At 35.6% G+C, this 25,273-nt stretch overlaps 1 protein-coding gene across 2 annotated transcripts in view; it reads right to left on the bottom strand.

Annotated features, from left to right (window-relative positions):
• The window catches only part of ESR1 (estrogen receptor 1), a 113,359-nt gene that overhangs the window by 39,210 nt on the left and 48,876 nt on the right, over window positions 1–25,273 (bottom strand). For both annotated transcript variants that reach the window (XM_082757221.1, XM_082757220.1), the window contains exon 4: window positions 19,393–19,728. In XM_082757221.1, coding sequence (XP_082613347.1) covers window positions 19,393–19,728 — 336 coding nt within the window. The remainder of the gene's footprint in view (window positions 1–19,392; window positions 19,729–25,273) is intronic.

Below are 25,273 nucleotides of genomic sequence, written 5' to 3'. Positions count from 1 at the left end.
TTTTTTCACTTTTATTTCAGATCCCATTTCTAGAAGCTGATCAATCTGCTTCTACCTAAAGGCTTCACCATGGCAATTCAAAAATGCATTTCTCAGTTGAAGGAGAACCATTTCAACCATTTTGCAGGAATGTGTAAAGTTCTTATGACTTCAGTCAATAACTTCTCCTTGCACAAAAGTGCATATTTTTTCAGGCCTGCCCAGTCCATATCTTTTCAGGATGAGGAGACTAAAAGGTTCTTGAGGCCATTCCTGGTCCAAATAGCTAATGCCTCATTCAGGACAGGAATCTCTCCTTCCTTCCTCAGATACATACCAGTCCGAACTATTACACAAATGTTCCCTGCATACCCAAGATCTAGTAAATACTGTCCTACATCAAATTTCCTATGCCAAAGCAAGCTAGTGGAGAAGCATACAAGTGGAAGTTGATCTATTCAAAGCCAATACTTTGTACCAAACACACTCTGGATTTAGGTCCATGAAAACACTTTACTGGTAATAACAGATAATTACCACTGGTCCAACATACACTTTCATCACCTGACATTTGCCTGCCATGTTTTTGGGATATACTGCTATCTTGCCTGAGAAAAATGTCAGAGGTCCACAGGACAACACTAAGATGGCTGGCATTGCTCCTGGGGAGATGCACTCAGTGCTGGCCCAGCTGCAGCATGCAGACACCCAATCCAGGAGCCAGCTCCAAGAATGGAAGTGCTCTTGTGGGTTTTGGGGACAGTGAATTCTCACTGCACAGCAGCCCCAAGTAAATTGCTCTTCAAGGTTTGATTGTCTGGAAAAATCTGTCCCAAGCTGGTGGTCAGGCCATGGCTCCAAAGCTCCAAAGCAAAAGATGGAGATTTCTCCCTCACTAGGATGTCCCTTGCACGGATGCAGTTTGGAGAAAAGACAAGCTGTGTTGAAATGTAGCTCCAGACTGTGGCTGAAATGTAGCACAGACATACTCAGTGAAGCTAAGTGCTTAAATTTCCCAACTTTCCTTGCATGTGTCACCATGTCTGCCTTGACTAATAAAGTTTTTATTTTGCAACTGTTTCACTTTGATAAATAAGATTATTCCAGAAAGTGCATTAGCACCACCAGTTAACACAAATATGTTAAGGCCTTCCATCAGGGAACACAATAAAAGTAATCAGCACTCACATAGCACTTTACATTTTCAAAGGGCAGTAAAGCCATTAAGTATTATTAAATGTATTTTATAGACAGAACACAGAGAGGTTAAGTGCCTCATCCAGGAGGCGGCAGGATTAGGATGGAGGTGTGGCAGGCTCTTAGCACACTCTCTAATCTTTTCAGCCACAAAATCTTTAGGATAGAGAAGCCTCCTTAAACTCAAGTGCAAGCTTTCTTTCTTGCAAATCAGGAAAAAGAAGAAAACCAGCAACTGAACTTTTCTCAAAGTGATAAAGGAAATAAAACCTTCAGAAATCAGTTGGAGGAAAACTGTTTAGATTGTGAGGCGAAAACCTGGATGCAGTACACTAAAAAAGCATGAATTCTTTCTTAGGTTTTAACATACTCTATGAGCTAGGCAAGGTAACTGCCAATACTAGAACTTCCTAGACCTAAATTTTCTTCCTCATTTATACAAGTAGTTTCATTAAAAACTACTAAGTCATTAAAACTACTAAGTCATTAAAATAATAATAAAACCAACAATAATAATTGTATATGTTTATTGCTGGTGCAGGTTGCCTGGCAGTTTGCTAGAGAAAGCTTATCATGTTGTCTTTACAAAGTAAGGAGCGATACATGCATGTATTTTCTATACAAACACAAATCAATTCAAAAGAGCAACAAAAATTATGTTAATTATTATGTGACAATTTCCTACAGCACTACCATGCTCATTCATTAAAGCATTTTAACTATCAATTATTTATCCCTGGACTGTAATCTGAACATCCAAGACTCAGGCTACCCTTTAACAAAAATAAGATGCTACTTTAGGGCTCCTTTATCACTGAGAGCTGTTCTTTCTTTCAGGGAGTTCAGGATTGCAAATAAAGTGTGCGGGATATTGTCTACATATTGAAAAAGGGAGAACATAAGCTATTCCCAAAGATTTTAAGTGTAGGAACAATCAACTTCATGGGAAGGCTTTTCATTTCAAGGATGGTCTCTGAAACTTTTCCTACACAGTTGAGGTAGGGTGCTATATCAAATGTATTAGCTGCTGACTAAAACATGCAGTATGAAGTAGTAAACTTTTTTTTTTTTTTCCCTCTACAACAGTTAATTCTATCACTCTAAATTTATATTAATATTTAGAACAGTTTTATATTAATATTTAGAACAGTTGCAAGTAGGTTTGTGGATTTTTTTTGTGCACGGTGGTTTTTTTCTTGTTGTTTTGTTTTATTTTATTTTTTTAATTTGTCATACTTTTTAAGAGCTCAGTATGCAAAATGTTTTCCTTCAAAAGCAGATCCAGCTAAAATCATTTGTGATGCTGGCTATGCATTCCTGCCTGACTTTTACGAACACAAAAGACATGCTCATAATTACAAGCTGTACTCTCCACCAGATTCTTCTCCCCCTCCCTCTTCTTCCCCCTCCCCCCCCCCCCAGGCTGATGCTCTTCTGGTCTGTGCTGTTCCTTTAACTGTTCATCCAACGGATGAAATAACCCCACAAGAAGAAGCGATGAAAGACATGCAATGGGCAGCCAGGGAACACCAACCACCTTGGATGAACCCTTGTTATAAACCTGCTCCAAGATTTGAGGTCATATCCAGCATGACTCAGATTTTTTTGCATGCTTAGTTGAATTCAGGCCTTTTCACTAAAGTACATGTTTGTGCTCCAATCAGAAACTAAATCGAATATAAATAAGTGATGTGTTTTTTGACTGCCAAGAACCAATCATTTGAGCAAAAGCTTTTCTGAAGCAATTGCTCATCAAGTTTTTAAGAAAATGTATAGTCACTGGATACGGACAAAAGGAAGCAGACTGAAGTGGACTCTTTCACGGTACTGTAAGTGACCACAGCATGACCCTGTGAGGTTTCAAATGTATGCTTCAAGACACAGTTATCAAGGGAGATGTTTGAAAAACAAAGATCAGCCTGCAAGACTTGCCAGTTTGCTAGTGGTATTTGCTGCAGCCCAGGCTCATGAAAAAGTCCATGAAAAACCTCAGGCCAGACAAAGGCAGTGCAGGCATGCTGCACATACTAATGGCTGGGTAGCAGGGTCAAGGTGGCAAATGAATTAAACTTGGTTAAAGTGAATCCGAAGACCTCTTCTACCACAGTCAGCTCATTATAACTTCTTCACACCTCAGTTTCCCTGCAAAAGCTAGGGTATAAAATATCTCCTTTATTTCATTTTTTATGCTTCTTGTTCTATTGATTAGAAAAGGTACACAAAGGACCTGAAGGTTGTCATTACACATTCGAGAACACTTTGGAAAAGAGATAAAATTATCTTTTCAAGGTAACAAACAGTGATCATCATAAGCTACTCTTTTAAACTAGTATTACTTATTTATTGAAGTAAATAGAAGCTGAAATTAATGATTACTAACCTTATAATTTACCTGTTTCTTAATACATCTAAAATCCTGATTTTATTTTATACTATTTCCTTTTTTTTTTTTTTTTTTTAAACTCTTTTTCAGTTATATTTTCACCATTTTGATTTCCATCTCCATCCATGGTTGGAATCTTGATAAATGTCAGTTTTGAACTGAAGACCTTTTTTGACTACAACTTTCAGGTGATGGAACTGGGAGGGCTCTCCTCTTTCTTCTTTCATTCATAAAATCCAGTGAACAAAACACAAAATTTTCTGCTCCTCAGTCTGTTTCCTCCTAGGACCTAGGGTACTTACCACTGAACCAATTAACATTCATTTCAGCAGCATCTGAAGCTAGCAGAAAAGCAGACTATTTTGCAGCCCAAGGAAAAGAAGAAAAAACTGTCAGGTCTATACTGAACTTGAAGATTAAAACTGCTTCAAGACCACAAATAGAAACTGCTCAGAACATAATGTGCTGTACCCAAGAAATGGAGCATAACCTCAGAGTTCATGGTCTGGTCATTCTTTATAGTCATTAGGAAATAAAACTAGCTTGACTAAGGCACCTGCATCCATTTTATTTTTTCAGATTGTTCACTTTTGGAGAAGTCCTACTTTTCCCTAATGCACTTGTATGTAACAGAAAAAAGAAAAAAGAAAAAAGAAAAAAGAAAAAAGAAAAAAGAAAAAAGAAAAGAAAAAAGAAAAAAAAAAAAAAAAAAGAAAAAGAAAAGAAAAAAGAAAAAAGAAAAAAAAAAGTATGTATATTTTTGTATACATACATGTATATTTCATGTTCATTATGTTGTCCTAACTATACCAAACCAGAAATATACACATGTGTGTGCTTAAAAGTTTTCCCCTCCTATAACATTCGCCCCTCCATGACTGGCTTTGAACAGAAACCAATCTCTGAAAAATTATCCAAGAAATTGTAATGACACATCAAAGAGAAAAAAGACAGCAAAATTAATTGCAGCAATTTCCTTTAACCACTACAACAACAAAAGCATTTTAGCAGCTGTGTGGGAGTGTCACCCTATGACAGAGCAAAAGAATACATTGCAGGGAAATCAAGACTCTGGAATGCAGCTGGCCATTTATATTCATTTTGTTGTCCAGGGAAATCTAATAAGTTAGCAAGCAGCATGTTCCCAGAAAACACATCATTCACTGAAAACCCCTTTTTGCATGCTCTCCTTCAACAGATAACAAATTCAAGGAACATTTCAGCATCTACTAAGCAACCTAAGGAAACTCACTGTATGGACCTGCCTGAGGTGTGAACACAAACATTGCTCTTGGAGAACCACCACCTTGTTCTCAACCAACCCAAACTGCTGAGGCACATACTGAAGCTGGAACTTATTGGAAGCACTCTGACAGAATATTTACATTTGTAAGTGACAGGTTGACAAGCTTAATACACTCAGGAGAACTTGTCAACTTTCACAAAATAAATATAAACAAATAAAAACAGGGTGGGTTCTAGCAGGGAACACATAGCGTCCCTCTCAGCTATCTTAGTTTTCAGCACTCCACCAGGCACCTATTGCTACTCAACATTTCGTACCTAAACTTCTATGAAATCTAGGGCCTTTTTTTTTTTTTTCAAAAATTCTTTTTTTCATTTTAAGCCAGTGACTAAAATATTCAAAATATTAATTAAATGCATTCCTTTTATCTCAAATGTTTTATTTTACCTGGGACAGTTGCTATTTAGCAAAAATATAAAGAAATGTCATTTTTTATTAAGTTAAAAAGATTCTTTTTATTGTTTGGTACTGTCAGGAGACAAAGATATTAATTATTCACATAATCCTGATGGAGACATCTGGAAAAGTTTTGGAACGTTGTACAAGTTCATCCAAACTAACTGGACCTATAAATCCTAATTGTCATCCTTTCTCAGTACTGAAAGGTTGCATGGAATTCCATTACTTAAAAATATCACAGTAATATCTTCTAGCAAGTATGATAGCAGGGATTAAATATTAGAAAAAAATATATATGTAACTTAAAATTCAGCAAGTTTCATCTGGAATTATAATTTGATTTTTTTTTTTCCCCAACCATTAAATTGTGGTAGTTTTTATCTTCTTTCTCATTTACAGAGAAAATGTTATTTATTTTGTTTTTCTTTTCTCTGTTACCTGGTCTGGAATGTGAATTTGACAAATTCCTCATGGATGAAAATAAAACATTTAGCTTGGGTCAAGAAATGGAGCCACTGTTCAGACATAGCCTTGGATATTGTTTTATGACTTGTATCACCCTACTATCACAAATATGACCTGCAAGACACAAGTTTATTGATACATAGAAGACCTTTCCAGGCTGAAGGCTCCTATCCCCAGAGGCAGAAGAACTACGTTTGGTGTAGGATCCATGAGATAGCAAATATGTGCTACTAAAATGATGTTGCCCATATCTGATGATATCCAGAAGGTTTGAGGGGCTGAAGCTCTTCTATACTGCTACAGCTAATATATGCTTATAAACTTCTACAAACACAGTTAAATATAGTCCTACCCCTATAAACATCAGTTACTCTCAATCTGTTTAAAGAATCTGAAGCGAAGAGACAGTGTCACACAGGCAGTTTGTTAATAAAACAGAAATCTTCTCATCAAAATTATACTGAAATATCTAGTAAAGCACCAATATACTTCTGACATCCCAATACCAAATGATTTCAGAGAAGTTACTGATGAGCTAATACCATTATCTCCCACCTACTTAACATCAGCACTTAAAAGATACTTCACAACAATACTAGTAAATAAAATTTCTCCTAGGAAAGCTGGTAACAATTATTCACTGTCAGCTGAAGAAGAGCAGATCTGAATTAATCAGACTGCAATGACGGAGTTTTACCAAAATCTCTCAGAAAGCCCACTGGTAAACAAGGTACAAAAAGCATCATCTGGAGTTCAAAGAAAAGAGCACTCTGACTGAACTGTCTGCTGAAGTAAGATAGTCGGGGAAATATATTTATGTTGCCTGGCAGTGGCTCATTCAAATGTCAGGATCTTTCTCGAATGCTTGAGTACAAGTGGTCCCTTCAGGGAAAGAGAAGGAGAAGAAGGGGAAGAGGATGGGGAAGGGGAAGGGGAAGGGGAAAGAAAAAAATGCATAGAGTGGAACAAAGGTACAAAAACATAGGGAGGAAACATGAGAAACAGATTTCATCTGTTACATATTTTAATATGTTGCAGTATTTCAGCTTAGCTATAATTCAATTTTTCTTAGAGGGACTTAGGCAGCAGTATCAAAGATTGATTCTTGTGATAGCCTTGCACAATACCTGGATAAAGTAGCAAGCAAAACTCCTGCAAGATATGAGACATTGTGGCAACGAGTAGCATTGAGCAGGAACATGTGGAACATTATAAAAAAATAATAGCAGATTGAATTCATATTTATACCTGTAGGCTAAGAGTCTTCAGATTTGTTTTTGTTTCACAACAGGGATATTTAACATGCTTCACAGCATTCCCATGCAGCAGACAGAATCCTCTAATAGTAGTTTAGGCTTCAATAAACTGTGTTACATTATAAGGGAGTTGTATACCACTGACACAGAGAGACATTGGCAAAGTCAGGAGCAACAGCAGTGTTACTCATTGGTAAGGCAATATTCTTCCCAAAAGACTCACAATAAAAAACATAACACTGCATGTATGCTTGGGGAAAAAAATAAAGGTGCATTTGGTGTTCATATCAGAGTAAAAGATTCTACATAGCTGTGCTTATATGAATACCAAGAGGGTAGAAAAATGAAGGTGAATGAGGCATTAATAAATATGCTGGGTTTTCACTGGCAGCTCTTCTCTGTCAGCTGAGAACATACCTAGATATATGGCTTTTAAAATGTGCCACACATTGATTTATTGCACCATCTCTGAATGAAATACTGAAGGCTTCCTTATCCTCTTGCAAAATTCTGTCCTGCAGAAGAAAGCTAATTCTGAGCTGCCCTTTCCAAAAAGTTTGCTACATGCTTCTGTTGCTTCAAATCACTATTTACTACCCACACAGACCAAGCTTAGCCCAAAGAACTTCCATAAGTTTTTGTTGTCTTTGTGGAAGACAAGGGCAGAACAGCTTCTCAACAGCATGCATGAGAATAGACAACCACAAAGTAACTCAGCAGAAAGCAAACCAGATGCTTCCTCTATAATCAAAACAGCAAATGCAAATGAACAGCCAGTCTTTGTCTCCTGTGAAGTAGTCTCCTGTACGCTAGAGTTGGAGACTAACTGTGATCCTTTGTGTACTAGGATGCATCTTGATAAATCACCGTGGGGTCTTTCTTCTTTCAAAACAAGGAGCTAGGGGAAATTACCATGCTTCTTCCTCCCTCTCATTCTCCAACCCCTCACAGCTCTGCCATAATATTTCAGAACGTATTTCAGAACATTCAGATCAAGCAGAAATACTCAAAGTTTAAATTACACATCTACTTGACCAAGCAGTATAAAGACTGCAAATGGTGCCAGTAACTAGTTTTTTTTTTGCCTTTTGTACAGGAAAGATTGGAAAAGACCTCTCTGTTGAAGCTGAAGTAAAGAGAAATTAAATTAGAAAAAGGCTTGAGTTAGAGCTGTATTTTACCATTGACACTACAGATAATGTGAGCACTTCCCTTTCTAGCACCCTTAACACTTGCCTGATCATTCCTGGCCTACTGTCACCCTCACATTCCATCTGACTCAACTGTTCTGCAGTGAACTGGACTGGGGAACTCACACACATTAAAGGCAAGTTGAAACACACACCCACACCCACATTAAATGTATATAGATATATATGTAAAAAAAATACAGATGTGTGCATATATATATATAAAATATATACATATAAATATATATATTATGTTATATATATGAATGTATATATATATATATTCTTAATGCAGATAAATTCTTCTAATTTGCACAACTGTCCTAGCTCAGGCAGAAGCAGCAGGGTAGGAACCACTCTAGCCATCACTGCAACTGGAAGAAATGCTTGTGAAACTACAGTGTCACAGCAGTTGAAGCTGATTTCTACCAGCAACTGCAGTCCCACCTCCACCCCTTTCCCTTGAGTTGCATTCACACTTGTATACTTTTGACTATGCAGTGCAGCTTATAGATGTTTTACAGCACAGTGCTGGTATTTGGACAGCTCAGCTCCCTTCCACTCCTGTAATGTCTGGGCCAAAATGAGGCAGTAACAACTGCTGGAGATGAGGGAAGGACTGGACTGCAGCAGTCATCATTGGACCTTTCTAAGCTGCTGATCAAGGTTTACATTACCAGTAAACATCCTCTTAAAATCAATGGAGCTCAAGCACATGGCAGTCTAGGCAACACATGGCCAACCTCTAGCATGCTGAAGGGTATTGTGTTCTATATGTGATTATTCTTCCCAATCAGTGCCTACTGATTTCCAAAGTGCATCCTACAAATCTATGTGAAACACACTTGAAATATCACTTTTGTAGCAATGAAAGGAGATTTCAGAAATAGGTCATTCATGCAGTAAAACTATATTCATTTACATTAGCATGGTAATATTATTATTTTGGGTATATTCAGGTCAGTTGTTTCTAATAGAATGAATATATCTAGTCAGAAACTGTTCAGCGTTTTTAGTAAACACTTGGCTCACTTGTCAGTCACCTGTATGGCCATTTCTCTATTTGAAGCCATGCTTTCTGAGGGATAGCAGCTGTTTTAGAAGATGTTTCATCATTAGGCTATTGACAAGATTTAATATTCTTTGGAAAAAAAACTAATTAATCATATTCCCTATTCTGTGAATCAAGTAAAATGAGATATCTTAAATATTATTTTTTTTAATCACCTCAAATGCTCCAGAATGTAATTTAATGGGGAACACCTCAGTTTATCTAGAGTCTAAGTGAGATTTTGAACTGTACGTTTCCCCTTGTCTTTATATTAGCTTTATTTCCAGGCCTTGTAACTTCCTACTGGATTAACTTAAAAAAACTCCAAACCAAAAATCCTATGCTACAGAGACAAAATCGCTGAAATTTATGTCAATAGGTTTTGTTTTCTTTTGTTTCTGAGATCAGCCTACTCATAAGGAATACTACATAACTGAAAGAATCGCTGGGTATCACCCTCATCCCCAGAAGTGCCTAGATAGGGAAGGGTGCAGGACATTCAAGATATTCATTCCTTCTTCCTGGTTCTATGACTCCTCTCTTTGAGAGGCTTAAGAAACTACAGGTCTAGACCCTGGCTCTAGGTGAAGCGATAAATAATTTGTCTTCATCTACCTGCTGAGTACTGTTGTGGACAGCTCTGTTTATCAGAAGGAACACCACCTTCCATAAGGAAGAAAGAAGACAATGCTTTCTTATGGCCACTTTTATCATAGAACAAACTTCTGGAGGAGTGATTTCTCATTCTCCATTCCATCATCGGATATGCTTTAACTAGCTTGCTTTTACTAGCTTGAATTCACAGCAGTTTGTAACTAAAAGACAGACAAAACAACACACTCTTTGCACACATAGTTCATTTCCTGGAGAGATAATCAGAGAAAATAAATGAACTGTGTAACAGATGTGTTATATAATGCACCATTGTAGCAACACAAACAGGCAAGAGTCTATCTGGAAAAAGTTCACAATAATTCCTTCTTAATTATTTCTGTGTATCTTAAAAACCCCTACATATCTAATGTGAGACTTTACTGAATGGCTCGCTTGAACAGAAAACTAATACAGATAATATTCAAATAACCTCTAGGTTGGAATTACAGATGATTGTGCTCAGATATGTAGCACTGGAAAGAAACTAAAAGAATTATGCTGAAGTTATTAAACATCAAGTAAAAAGGGCCAATTTATGTGAATTATGTGAACAGGGAACAATGGGTATGTGCGCATGCACATACGTATCGCATCAGTGCTTTCCAACAATTGCATATTCTTTTTGTAAATTATTTTCAGAAATAAATAAATCAGGAAGGATCATTACTTACTGTTTACTTAGAGTGGAAATTAATGAGCGTTTCCTGGAAAGCTCCAGGGTTCAGCATAGCTGAAACCTCTAAGACAGCTATGTTCATCCAGGAGTGTAAATTATTTATCAGCTAAGGGAAAATACCAGAAAATGTTTTTATAAAGGGATCATTTATTTTAGAAATGAAATAAGTTTAAGTATTTCTTTCATTAAATTATAGATTAAAATATTAAGATTAATAAGATTAATTTAGATTATTACTGTAGATCCTCCCTTCTGTCTCTCTTTTTTTTTTTTGCCCAAACCCATAGAATTTCATATTCAATTGTTTAATATCAAAGAAACACGTAAGTTATAGAATGTTCAATGAACTCCATTATATAAGTAGTTTTTGTTAAAAGAACATTAGTTCCTTCTTAACTGTTGGGTATTATTTCTAATCTGTCACTATAACACAAAAAGCTAAACAAGATTACTTATATATACATTGTTTCTTTTAATTCAAATACTTCTCATTCTGGAAATTTCTGAGCAGATTCAGCCTTATAATAGCACTTTGGGTCTTGGTTTTAAAACTGCTGTGCACAAAAAGAACCTTATGTATGTGAATAGTTCCATGATCTTATGAAATGTGTTTAGATTTACAAGATAATTTCATATTCAGATTTAAATTTATATTTTAGCAAATACTAATTTCAGGGATATTCAGATAAACACATGTATTTGAGGTTCATGGCTCTAAAGAATGCCATAAAAAAAAAAAAAATGTATTTATTATGCTGAGATAAAAAATGGATGATATTGGAAGCTTTTATTAATTGTTTTCAGACTATTCACTTCCAAAACAAAGAAGGGAACTAAGACATTTCTGGGAGGACAAACATTATAGCATTTAAAAGGACATATTGGGCTGTCACAAAATGTCACACATGTTGTGACAACTTTTATTGATTTGTCACAAAAATGTAATGAATGTTAGCTAAATGTTAACTAAATGTTAGCTAGTTTCCTTATTTTTAAACATTAAAAAACATATTGGGGGGGGGAAGGTGGGTGAAAAGAGAGAGAACTTTCAGCGCATTTTACATATTCACCTCCATCTTAACAAAAGCACATTTATTTAGAAGGGCAATAGACATTTCTTGTTCCTTTGCACAAAGAACAATAATTATAGCTATGCAACACAAGTGAAAGACAATTTCTGTCATTCTTGGTATCTTATTACAGCTTTACATTACATTTATTACAGCTTTTTATTAAGCACCTAGAAGGCTGGATAACATGCTTGATTTAATAGTTCTTTGCAGTCACCTTTCAAAGTAACTACCTCTGTGAATGAGAATACAATAATTATTTAATATCATAATTTTGAAAAAAAAATCACCTCACATGAAATAGCGCTCTTAACTGCAGCCACAAAACTTTGCTAAAAAGAAATACAAGCAAATGATGCAAAATGGAATCAAGTCATGACTTAATAATGTTCAGAATCTCATTCATCTGGACAAAGAAATAAAATCTGGAAAGCTGCAGAATTAGCTTTATGACTTTATAAGAAAATCTAGTGAGAATTAAAAAAAAAATAAAAATAAAAAAAAATGTTGCAAGCCATGCATTAGAAAACCCTCAAAGGTATACTTCTGAGATTGTTCAAAGACTCCATTTATTTTATGATTAGGATCATCACCAAATAAAATTTAGTAATATTCCTAGTATGTAAACCAACAAGCAGATAGATGTTATGGGGAAAAAAAAAAAAAAAAAAAAAAAGTTGTGAAGAGACTGATCTAAGTCTAAGCAAGGTCCTTGTGATTGATGAAACTGAGGAAACTGGGGAATCAGTCACTACCTGGTCAAAGAAGAATGGTGATTTGACTGTAATCATGGAAGAGCAGCTTCCTCAGCAATTCAGTGTTTCTATCTCTACAACATTTTTATCTCTGCAATATGTACTTTATAGTCATCCTTCTGGCAAGTGACAGATGCTGATGGGTTTGTCGGACACTGGCTGTGTCTCAGACAGAGGAAGGAAGCAAGTAGTAATTCCTTTTATATATGTGCATATAAATACTTCACAAGAGCATGGGCTTTTACTGATCCCCATGTACCAATGCCTGTGATCTTGTTATCTGCCTCAATTCATCTTCTTTTGCATTTCTTTGGCTTCTTGTCTGCAGCAAAACTGCCCATACCCAAACTTTTCCTGTACCCACACACAGTTCTGTTTCCCTGCCTTTATTTCAAAAGCTCCTCACCAGTCACCCAGATGAGTCCTGGCTTGCCCCTCAGCAGTGCCCAGGTCCAGGCTAGGTTGTGGAGGAGACAGTGCACACAACATTCCACTCGGCAACCCCGAGGTAAAACACCAGCAAGTTTTAAAATTTAAAAGTCCTTTCAGAAATTCAGCCTAAACATAACTTCATGTGAAACATTTTGGAATAAGAAAATGTGATAGAAAATACACACACTTAATGTTATTAACAGACAACTATTCTTTCTCCTAAAAGCTTTAACCTAGATTCAGAAACCTTGAGGATGAAAGTTGAGCTAGGGCATTGTTTTCTAAATACTTTTCCCCTCTTCACCTTGTTTCCTCTGTCTGAAAATTTACACAATTGAATCACTCCAGTTTGAACATATTCTTGTACTCCACGCTGACACAAAAGTCCTTGGGGGAAGACTGGAGCATGAAGCTCAAAGACAATGGCTTGGAAGGGGAAAATGGACAGGGACAAGGGCACATCTTCAAAGAGACCCTGAACAAACTACTGGCCTCCAGCAAGAACCCTAGGAATATGTAAGAAGTCCAGGACTGAGTTGCTGAATTTATTAGATTCCCAGTATCTTCTTCCTCTGATCCTGCTGCATTTGATACTTTTTCTCCCTGTTGGAGCCTTTTTGATGCTGGTCAGCCTGCTAACTCCAGCTTTGATGCAGTTATTTCCCCCTCTACACTCCTACACTCCTAGAGTTTGAAAACATTGCATTTGGATACCTCTTACATTTCCAGTATCAGAGCTGTTATTCAAACCCTGGTCCTTTTCCTCCTGCTATTACTGTCTTCTAGTTTATTGTATCAGCTATTGAAAGCATTGCCTGTTTATAGTTTTTGATCCCACACATGCCTGCAGCCAAAGTCTAAGTACCTTTCTGAATACTTCTGCTGAACTGTTCCTTCTCTGCTTTGGCTTTTTCCCACCTGACACAAGTTCTCAGTGCATGTAGCTCTCCCCCACTTCTCCCTGTTCTTTAGAATCCTTTAGAATCAGTGTCTTCTCCTCAGGATCTTACCAGCAAACCGTTGCACTACATTGTCTGGTCCTTTTCTCTACTTTAAATTTCTCTACAGGAGGCAATACACCTCCCTGTATTTCAAAAGCACTAAAAGACAATTCTATAAATAGTCACAGTAAAAGCTACTTGCAAGAGCAGCTTTGTCTCACACAGTACCCAGAAGACGACCAAGGAGGAGAGAAAGGGCTGTTGTTTTTTACACAGTATAGACATGAAAGACTAAAGATGCCTCACACAGTAAGAAAACACAGTGATGAAAAGCTTTTATATGATATCCAACAGTTTTAACCTTACTCTGTTGCCTCACATAATTGTGCTATTGCATGATACCTCTCAATCTGCTGTTTGAATACAAATGATAACTTACTATGTTATTCCATTGTAAGGACTGATTCTCATCTCTTGCATTCATGGCAATGAACTGAAACTTTACAGAAATGAAATTAGCAAAAAGCATCCATAAAGTGAGATCCGGGTGCTTGCTAGCATTCCTCTTTCACTTACAGATGTATTGGCTTCCTTTATTTTCAGGGTATTAGTTAGACTATCACTTCTACAGATTAAAGTAACTGATAAGCAGAGGATTATTTTTTTTCTAATAGCATTGCTGCAAAACTCCACAGGAAACCTACTAGTCAAAGGAGATATTTTGCAGCTATTTTGGAAGGTCTGTTAAAAAAAAAAAAAAAAAAAAAAAAAAAAAAAAACTATTACAGCAGCTGCAAGTCTTGTCTTTTTCAAGCTAATTGCAAATTACTGCCATAAGGACTACTGCACATGAAAACTCTGCAAATTGCCCCATGCCTAAACACATCTAGAGTTACTAAGATACACCATTCGTGTACAAGGTTGCTTTCTTTCCATTACATGTTCACTTTTTTTATTTTTTTTTCAAGGTTTGGTGTCACTGAAGTGCAATGTAAAATTGTGGCTATTGTTGGCCTCTTTACATACTGTTCCTAACTTAACAATCAAAGCAGTTTAGAAGGTCAAATAAGAAAACAATATCTTTAGAAAATAGCAACTTCTGTGGCTTTGAAACAGAAAAAAAAAAAAAAATCAGTGCCAAAATGTTTATCTCCTCGGTTCATGAAGCCATAAAATAAGTACAACACCGTGAATCATCTCAAAACTTCAAAGCTTGTGTGCCCAGCGTACCATTTTAGGGCTATTAAGTTGTACAGCTACTGTACTTGTGGTAAATAGTTATACAAGATTGTAGCAGCAGTGCCAAAGATTTCACCCTTACAACAAAATCTCCTTAAAGCTACACTCTACCATGAGCTCACTGTGTGAACTCGTTATGTCTCTTACCATCTCAAGATCCTCTCCACAAAAAAAAAAAAAAATATAAAAATAAAAATAAAAAAAAATGTTGACCATTGGCAATACCATCCTCCTTTAGAGAATACAGAACTTTAGATATAGATATTATGATATAAACGTAAGTGAATAAGTGAATAATAAAGCACAGTGAGTTAATTCCCTTGACATATCAGCATTTCTGTAGAAAAGCTAATAAATGGTTTTGCTCATTGTATAAAAGACCATGAGCAAAATTCACTAAACTAAAAAAAAATAAAATATATATTATTCAAGATTGAAGGTGGTAGTATATCCCCAAGATGTTATGTAGGCTAAGGAGAAAATAGAAAGACATGTTTTTCAGGAATACATGATTCAGAAATGATCAAGATGGTTACTCATCTACTCTAATACCTGTTAACGTGTGATTTTTAGTGATTTGTCCAAATTAAATGGTAAAAAGCTCAGTTTACATGTGTACAAAAATTCTAGCCCACCACAATCTGTTTGCACCTACACTGAGTGCAGCTGCTTGCTATCCCAGCTGGCTAGGGTAATCACAAGGCATCACTACTGTCTTAAAGAGGCCATCTGGGAGGATTTAAGCCAACATACCCATTAGGCCATGTAAAGAACAGGTCCTGTGGGGCATCCTGAATTTTTTGGGTATGTCATAGGACACTACAAGTTTTTTGCATGTGTCATCTGGCAAGCCCATTTGTATCAGTGGTCAAGGTTTCAAAGGAAAATTAAAACAAGCTTTTATGGACTTGGCATATTATGAAATGCACTGTCATGGGAGAACTTTGCTATGAGCTCAGTTAACAATCGTTAACTTGTTATACATGTACTTATCGTTAATGTGTTATACTTAAATACTGAAGACTGTTCTTTAAGGTTAGGCACAACAAGCTGCCACAAGTTCTCTCTTCCATAGCAATTTGTCAACATCATCAAGACTGCAGAGTCATTTTATGCAAATTTGTTAATACGAAGTCAGAACTTTGAACTAAAGCTGAACAACTTAAAATAAAAATTTGGATCAGTTGTCACTTTTACAATAAGGGCACATCTGCAAAGCTACTCACTTCAATTTGGAGACTGTCCTCAGCATGGCTTTACAATAGGTCTCTGTCCATGTTGTACTAGGCAGCTGATTACAGTGATTTCATTATTCCTTTTTGCAGAATTAAGTTATTTCTAACAAGTCCATCTTCTAATTAGCTGTTTCTTCATCCATGACCACTTATTTACATCATCAGAAAGATTGGCTTACCAAAACAAGGACTTTACAAGTTGCCTTGACACACTTGCTCTTAACACCTACATGGCAATATAAACTCCAAACACAATCCTGAAAGTCCTTTTTAAGCTGCATCTTCACTGAATTTCTGTTCTTTTAATATCATTTTCTTCTATCCTCAGCAAATATGCTCTCAACCCAGCAACTCACATCAACTTTGCTCCTTCCTATCCATCTGCTAAGAGTCTGCATTTAACTAAATGAACTTGTGCAGTGCTTCCTATGTCTGAGAGATGTGCGTAGGAGAGGTTGCTTCCTGTAACTGCGTTTGGTACAGGTTAAAAGCACATTCGCTCTTTAGAAAAATGTTTTTATCCTGGCTTCTGAAGCTTGAAACTGTAGTAAATTAGTTGAGAAAATAACTCAGTGGAATCCCACAATGCTGTTGGACAAAGTAAATAAAAGAAAAAGCAGTTGCTCGGTTTCTCTGTTTATGTATAATGAATATGAAAAAACAAGCAAACAAACAAAAAAAAACTAATTAATCAGTATTGTGTAATTCCTAGTAATAAGACGGTATTCAAATGTAACATACTGTAGAGGTGAAAATATAACTTATGTTATCAGAAACATTTCTCTTAAAGTACAGCTATTACTGAATAGTACATTAGTACATTACAGAAGAAAACTTCAGCAAGCAATCCAAGCAAGAGTCCTCTTTGAAAGATGATTATTACTTCCATAAATTAATATAAAAACTAAGAATACTTAGACTTTTCTAGAACCAAAAACATCCCTATCCTCCCCCCGAAAAAAAATAAAATGAAAAAAAAAAAAAATCTTTCCAGAGCTATGTAAAGAAGCAAATTTTAGAGACATATAAAATATTGGGTCTTAATTCTTTCTAAAATACATTAATTTATGCTTTTGGACATGTATACAGTTGTGCAAATCAGGATACCAAGAACCAAAGAGTTGTCAAGCAAAGACATATATTCAGAATACCCAAACTATTCATATTCTGTGTTAAAACTTTCATTTGGTAAGATTATTCGTAAAGTGTCAAATTGATATAACTATGACTGGGAAGGGAAGGGATTTTTATTTTTTTTTTAAAACGAAGTTCACCTGTTTTATATCAAAATTCACCTGTTAGAGTGCTTATTCATGTATACACAGAGACATTTGTCTTAGTTTAATTAGTTTAAATGTAAAATACATTGGACATACATAAATAATTGATAACCTTCTACATTTGGTTTTCCAAATCAGAAGTTTGCTTAGGAAACAAAAGATATTATTTGGCAAAGCAAGCTGGGTTTTGATCTTTCCTGGATGTAATCATCTTGGAACAAGAAGTTTCATGGAGATTTCTGAATAAAAAATAGATTTGAGTTCCCTAACACTGTTGCTATATACCAAAACACATTGTGATTAATTACATTAACTATCTAAATCAAATGTCAGAGAAACAAATGTTTCCAGTTGGAAAACATACTGAATTTAGAATGTGGTGTATTCATACTGGGTGTAAAGTAATGTGGTTTTTTTGTTTGTTTGTTTGTTTGTTTATTTTTTTTATTATTTTTATCAGTTAGATTAATTATCTCTCTAAAATCAGTAGATATATCATTTGAATTCAGCTGTTTTGATAGTGTATCACTTTAACATTATGATCATATGTTCATCTTCCAAAGACATTTTCTAAAGGCATTATCCAAAGCACATCAAATTAACAGAAGAATGCATCTTTGACTTGAACAGATTGTGGATCAGGCTTTAGCCACTGAAAGAATAAAATTCTCAGATGATTTCCTATGAGATATGATGAGAAATGGAACACTTGGAGGTTCTCATTGGTCATCGCTGGAGCCCACAAAGTGACATGTGAAAGGTGCTAAAAAAGGAACCCATAAGGACTGGAAAAGACTCAGGTTTTATGGGTTATTGATTTAGCAAGAACAATCTTGCCAAGTTTAAATGCAGAAAAACAGAAAAAGGGCATAACCCAAGTAATGCTGTTGAGGTAATGTACTCTGTAATAGTGAGTGAAAACTGTGGAAGTGTTCTCCAGCATCCTTTCATAAGACAGCTACATTATTTTAATGAAATAAACAGCTCCAGTAAAAACTTTAAGAAATCAGAATCCCAATGAATTTAAAATATAAATTATTGTGTATTATTTACAAAGTAAAATTACAGGATCTGTAATAAATTTTTAATAACCATTTAAATGTTAATTTATTGAAAAGAAACCTTGTAGACTGACACTTTTAAAGATGATGAACCTTAATTATGAAACTGCACTCTCAATTAACTGATATTAATTAATTAAACTACATGAAAAAATGTATAACATAACTTCAACCAAAATGGTCTCTCTATTCTTAAATTCCCTCATAGAAATGAGGGATTAAAGGTAAGCAACTGTGATGCAACAAAATATTAAAAATAACAGCATCCACTTCCAGTGGGAAAAAATATTCAGAAAAAAATTGCTATTCTGTATCTCTTTTCAGACCCAAAACTTATGGAAGAGTTCTAATTTATGTTTGAAATGGTAAACTGACAATTAAATTAATAATACTGAAACTTATGGGCTTGGGAGAAATGTTGAGATATATTACAAAAATCTGAGTAAACATGATCTCAAAATGGAACTAAATAATTAATGTATTTAGATTGAACAGATTAGATTCAGTTTTTATTAATTTATTTTAGCTTAAATTTTTGTTTGTTTGTTTTTTAATCTGAAAACAGTATTTATATTCCCCAAACCATACAATATTCAATCATGCAGAGAAAATATCTTTTCCTGCACTTACAGTCAGGAAAAGATTTAAAGTCACTTATATTGTCCTGTAGTTTTCTATCAACCGATATGACATGAAATTTGTGATTTATTTTTTTAATTATTTATACTTGGGAACAATTAGTGTGAAATTAGGAATTTAAAACTGTATCTGTAATCATGTCATGATTAGCCTTTTATGCTCCACTGGGGCTCTCTTTCCTTACCTGGAACTCTCTTTGCCCAGTTGATCATGTGCACTAATTCTCTGTCTGCAAGGTTGGTCAACAGGGTCATCATAGATGCTTCGTTGAATGGTCTGTTTGGGTCATATTCAGAATAAACTATGGGTGGCTCAGCTTCCAACAAGGCACTGACCATCTGTTCTGCTGTCAAGGACAAGGCTGGACTGTTCTTCTTGTTATGTTTAACCACTAGTGGACTTGTCCAAAGGGTGGGAGCTCGCAGCTCTGTAGAAGTAGCCTCCCCGTTCCTGGAATCTTGTTCCTCTCTTTGCCGTTTCTGTTTCATCATTCGCCCGCCTCTGCGGTCTTTCCGGATTCCTAGAGACACATAAGAATATAATGAACTCCTTTCCTTAAACACAGGCATTACATAAATATGGCCTCAGCCAATCAGAATCTGTTGTTGATAGACCTATGGAGCATTAATGCCTGGTTTATTTTGTCAAGGCTTCTTCCTACACATGGAATCTTACATGAGTAGTTGGAGAGAAAAAGTATTTCAAAAAGTATAGTGTCAGGAATAGTGACAAAAGGAAGTCAGTACCTGGAAATAAACATCTTTTTTTAAGCACAAACTTCAAGGTCATGTCCCAGCCTCTAGCATGCAACTCTTCAATGACTGATCAATGTTACTTCATCATCTGAGTGGACTAGATGGATCACAGAAGTAGCTCTCAAAAACTAACCAAGGTTTTGCTCAAGTTCACCAGTTTTAGCTAAACACTATTACTGACGAGTGTTTGATCTTCCTAGTTATGTAAGAACTATCCAGAAAGTTCCCAGCATAAGACGGGCTTATACAGCAATAAAGATTGCCATATAAGCAGATAAACAAAAGCAAGAAAAGGGAAGATAATTGCAACCTCCAATCTAATGTGGGAGACCTATTGTCAAAAGTCTGTTACAACTGGAACAGAAACTATCTTTGTCATTACTGCACATTTCTGCAACGTGCTTAGCACTGAATGACCCTAAACCTTTGGAAATTATCAAGTCAGCCATACTAATTAGAACAACAACATAAGACCTTACAGTAGAACAAAATCTCCCTTTGTGGAAAGGTTACAAGCAAAATATAATGATAAAGCCCACACGGACTCCAACAAGAAAGGGAAGATCACGGCTGCTTCTCAGTGAAGAAGGCACAGGCATTCTGAGGCTGAGTTAAAACCTTAAACCAGTTATCGAATGGGGATGGGGGATGAGTAAATAATAAGGAAGGCATACAAGGAATTGAGCTGTGAAGAGAAGCCTATGAAGGATCTAGCTTGCTTGAAACCATACTGAGGCAACCATTGCTGCTGGGTGGGCAGAGCCTGCCAGACCATCTGTGTGGGCAGCCCATGCATGGACCGCACCACACAGTATTCACAGTTCATTAGTCCTAACTGAAGCAGATCACTAGAAAACAAAGTGTTTTCTACTACACAAGTGTAGAAGCTAGGCCAACCCTTCTTTCTCTCCCTTGCTTTTTTTTGTAAAGAGATGAAGAAGCTGACCCACCAAGTTAGATGCCTGCTATTTATAGTATGTACAGCAACACCCAAATCCCATTTCTGAAACTGAGAAAAAAGGAGGAAATAATCTGCAGTGTGGTCTTCTTCCATTAGGAAATCAGAGCCTCAGCTACTGAGTCTCTCCAAATGCCTGTCAAAATGGCAGGAGGACTAGTCAGAGCCTTGTAGGTAGTTCCCTTACTTCCATTTCCAGTGCTGGGTGGGCACAGGGGTTATTCTGGAGTTCCCATGCAATATGTTCCCATGAAAAGCTGTACCATTCCCAGTTTGATAATCAAAGGAATAAAGATCTATAGAGAAGAAGGAGGCAAACTATTCAAGAAACAGAGGAAGGAAAACAATAAAAAAAAATAAAAATAAAAATAAATAATAATAATAATAATAATATAAAACTTTGAGAACTGCTGGCAGTTGAAGGAAACAAATACAGGTCTTTCAAATGGATGGGGGAGAGGAAAACACAGTCTTTGCTCAGATTTTTCATACCACAGAAATATAAGCCTTTAGGTTCCCAATTTTTGTTAGTAGCACCTTCATCCCAAAATCAATATTTGTTTGTATAAATGTTCAGATGTAGCTTTTGGATTATGTCAGCAGGTGTCCTTTCCCAGTCTCAAAGGAACAGAGTAGATCTTTAGGTCAATGTGCCTATTTCTTTGAATATGGTGATATTTTCACTGAATTAGTACTTGAAGATTAATAGATTAATTAGACTTGAAGTCTAATTCTTTCAAAATCTAGCAGGGCTCCTGATTCCAGTCTCTCAATTTTTCCATACACAACAAGTTCAATGAATCTTTCATCACCCTTACTACTTGACCTCTCTACATTTTCCCATTAGTTAAACAAGTTGTAAGCCAAAAGTTTGCATTGCATCACTGCTCCCATTTTTCCTTCAGTAATACCAAATTTTTCTTACCACTGGACTATTTCTGTTTAGAAGATGATCATTGCTATCAAGAAAAAATGCTAGACTTATTTTGGCAAAATATCATCCTAGTGTTATTCTCATTGATAGCTTACTTCATTAGACTACTCAAAAGTAGTCATGCTCTTCCATAACAGATATTTTTGTTGTATGCTTTATATCACTGTAACGTTGTTGAATAGAATTTACCTTCTGAAATATGCAGACATAATCATATGAACAAAACCACATGGTTTGTATACACTAAAGCATTTGCTAGCCTTCCCACATCCCAAATTCTACATCTGCACATGCAGTAATTTCCTTTCGAAGAGTTAGTAGTATCCTTGGGGCCTACACTGTTCAACATACTCATAAATAGATAGACTCAGTACTGACATAGTTCAGAAAGATCTTAGGGTTACAATAATACTATAAAAACATCAGATAAGCTAGTTTAGAAAGTAAATAGAATGTTGGAAGTTACCAGGAGAGGAAGGGAGGACAAAGCATATTCATAAATCACAGATTACGTTAACTCATGAGACACACTACAACGAACACTATATGCAGTTCTGTTCTTCTCATTTAAATACATATATATGTAATACATAAAAAGTGATAAGTGAAAGACATGTAAGATTATCTGAAATGTGGAATATGTTTGGTGCAAGAAAGAGATGAATTGATTAGGTCTGCCTGTCTTGCATTTAACATACAAACTGACAAAATCCAGTGTAGCAAGATGAATGAGATATGAACCCAGTGGAAGGTTCAGAACAGCTGACAAGGTTCTTCTTCACACCATGCAGAAACAAAGCTGAACTTGTGAATACATTAGACATTGGTATGACAGTGAAAGATATAGGTCATTTTTGCTGGAAAAAAAGAAACCATCAAGGGTTAATACATGCAAGTAGAGTACCTTTGGCTTAAGTCTCTATGCCATAGATTACTAGAAGGTAGGGAAGAATTTTCTTTTGTTTTGCTTTAAACGTATTCCAGCCATGTCTTGTTGTGTAAAACAAGGATAGGATGATAATTTGACATAACAGAGGACAGATAGCAAATGTAAGCATGCTAAATTTACAAATCAACTAACTTCTGAGAGCGATAGTTTTATTTTTAATTTATCTGCACTGGGTTCTCTTCACCCTGAAAAACATGGTACATTGACTGAAGTTGAACACAACCTGAATTTTGAAGAAATGCCCTCCACAAATCATTTTTTTTTGTTTTTATTTCATGAATAGTAATAATAATAATAATAGTAAATCTAGGAAGCCTACATTAAATCTTGAAGAGAGCAGATCCGGAAAAATAAGAAGGGGACAGTACACATTCCTTCTGCATCATTTCGGAAACATTTATGATGATGGACATAAAGGTATTTGAATCTGTATTAGCATCACACCAGTAAGAGATTTATAGAAATTGCTACTAACTTTCCACTTATCCCGTGGATGGTTACACAACATAGTGATTATGTTATTCATTTTCTTGGATGAAATAGAAGTGAATATCTCTCTGAAAAATGTAAGTGCTTCCAAATCTCCTTCAGCTTACTCAAATTTTATCTCATACAATAAATAAATAAATAAATAAATAAATAAATAAATAATAATAATAATAATAAGATAATATCAATGCACAGTCAGTAATTCCATAAAATAAAAAAGGACAATTCTATTGAGCTAGTTTCATTGCCAAAAGTGACATGATCTTGTAAGTTTGATCTTTTTTAATAATATGAATGCATTAATTTTGATTCTACCGTTCCACCAATAATGGAGCTTGAATTGCCAGATATTAAGAAAAACAATATTCAACCAAAAATGGAAGTTCTGTGTACCTTACAAAGGCTCTCAAACAATTTCCACTTCATTGTAAAGCTAAAACAGACAAGATTTTCAAAAACAGTAATGCTTCATATCTAAGTTCAGCCATGGAGACAAGCTGCAAAACTGTTGAACAATTGCACACTCCTGGAATTCAGTAGTACCTGACCAGCAATAAAATTGAATAAGGATTGTAGAATCAAACTTTAATCAGTGAAGCACTTCTGCTGCATTTGCAAACAGGTGATTAAAATAGAACAAAAGATAAATTCTAGATTATTAAAAAAATATATCCTAAATCACCAATGCATTGGACAAACATGGAATCTCAGCCATCCAACAGTGCATGCATGCCATCACACAAGTTTGGTTGCAAACTTGTATAGACATCCCTGCAGTTACAGCTCATGTGCACATCTTAAAAATTAAATGCTAAAGGTTTTGATTAAGCGTAAGCCACTAGTAGGGGAAAGCTACCTTACCACTGGAAAGGGGTGCCAGAGGGTAACAGAAAATCTGCATGCTCTTACTAAAGGCAGAATGTACATTCTTACTCTGTGCTAATTTGTATTTGTGTCCACAAGCTGAAAAAAAAAAAAAAGGACAGTCTTTACATTCCTACATGTTGCAAATCATCTGCAAAATCAGTTACTCATATTATGATACATACTTATCAGTAGTAACAAAAAAATAAAGCTTCAAAATTTTATTGAAGGGAAAGGATAGTAGTAAGACTATCACACCACAAGGTAGTTGAATATAGGTTACACAGTCTTAAATTTCTAACATTTGAGAATCTCACTTTGCTCATTTTGCAACTTTGCAAAGAATCCAGCCAAGAACAAAGTCTCTCTCTCTCTCTTTGTGTGTGTGTGTGTGTGTGTGTGTGAGAGAGAGAGAGAGAGAGAGAGAGAGAGAGAATTGATAGGGATGTCACAGCTTCAGTATCTTTCCTCAAAATACCCGATTCAGTAAACCTGGGTTAGTTTAGTTCTGTTTATCTTGAATTCAGAACAACATAAAACTAAAATAGTTTAAAGTCACCACCTTCTTTGAAGTTCATTATCATTGTATATACTAGGCCATAAAAATATATTCAAAAGCAACTGAAGCATTTTTTTTGTTAACTCTCCCTCTCAATAAATGTGCAAAAGTACAACACATGCTGCTCAACCATAAGTGACAGCAGATTTGACTCCAGCATTCTGGGTCCATACAGTGGGATGAGACAGTATTTTGTCCTAGAAACTGCTACAGAAAGTCTGCTGGAGATACGAGTTTCTATTTAACCTTTTATAAACAAATAATTTTACCTATTAAAATCAAGGTAAAAAGACAAAATCGTACAGCGAGCAAGCAAGAAAATTAAAAGTAACACCTCATGTTGGTATGCATGAGTATCTTGTATATTATTTAATAAACATTTCAATTTAAAACTTTAGGCACACAAAAAGCCTTCTGTTTTTGTTTTTAGCATGTGTTAGCCCTGAAGCATGCAAACAAACAGGATATTTGTAGATACAATCTTGGCTTCCACATTGTGATTCAGTGACAGTAGAAGAGCTTTGTAACAAAATAGTAGAAGGTGCTTTTAATATTTG

The sequence above is a fragment of the Aythya marila genome (genome assembly GCF_965140915.1).
Source record: "Aythya marila genome assembly, chromosome: 3".
NCBI classification, from domain to species: domain Eukaryota; kingdom Metazoa; phylum Chordata; class Aves; order Anseriformes; family Anatidae; genus Aythya; species Aythya marila.
This window is presented reverse-complemented; position numbering and strand designations above follow the sequence as displayed.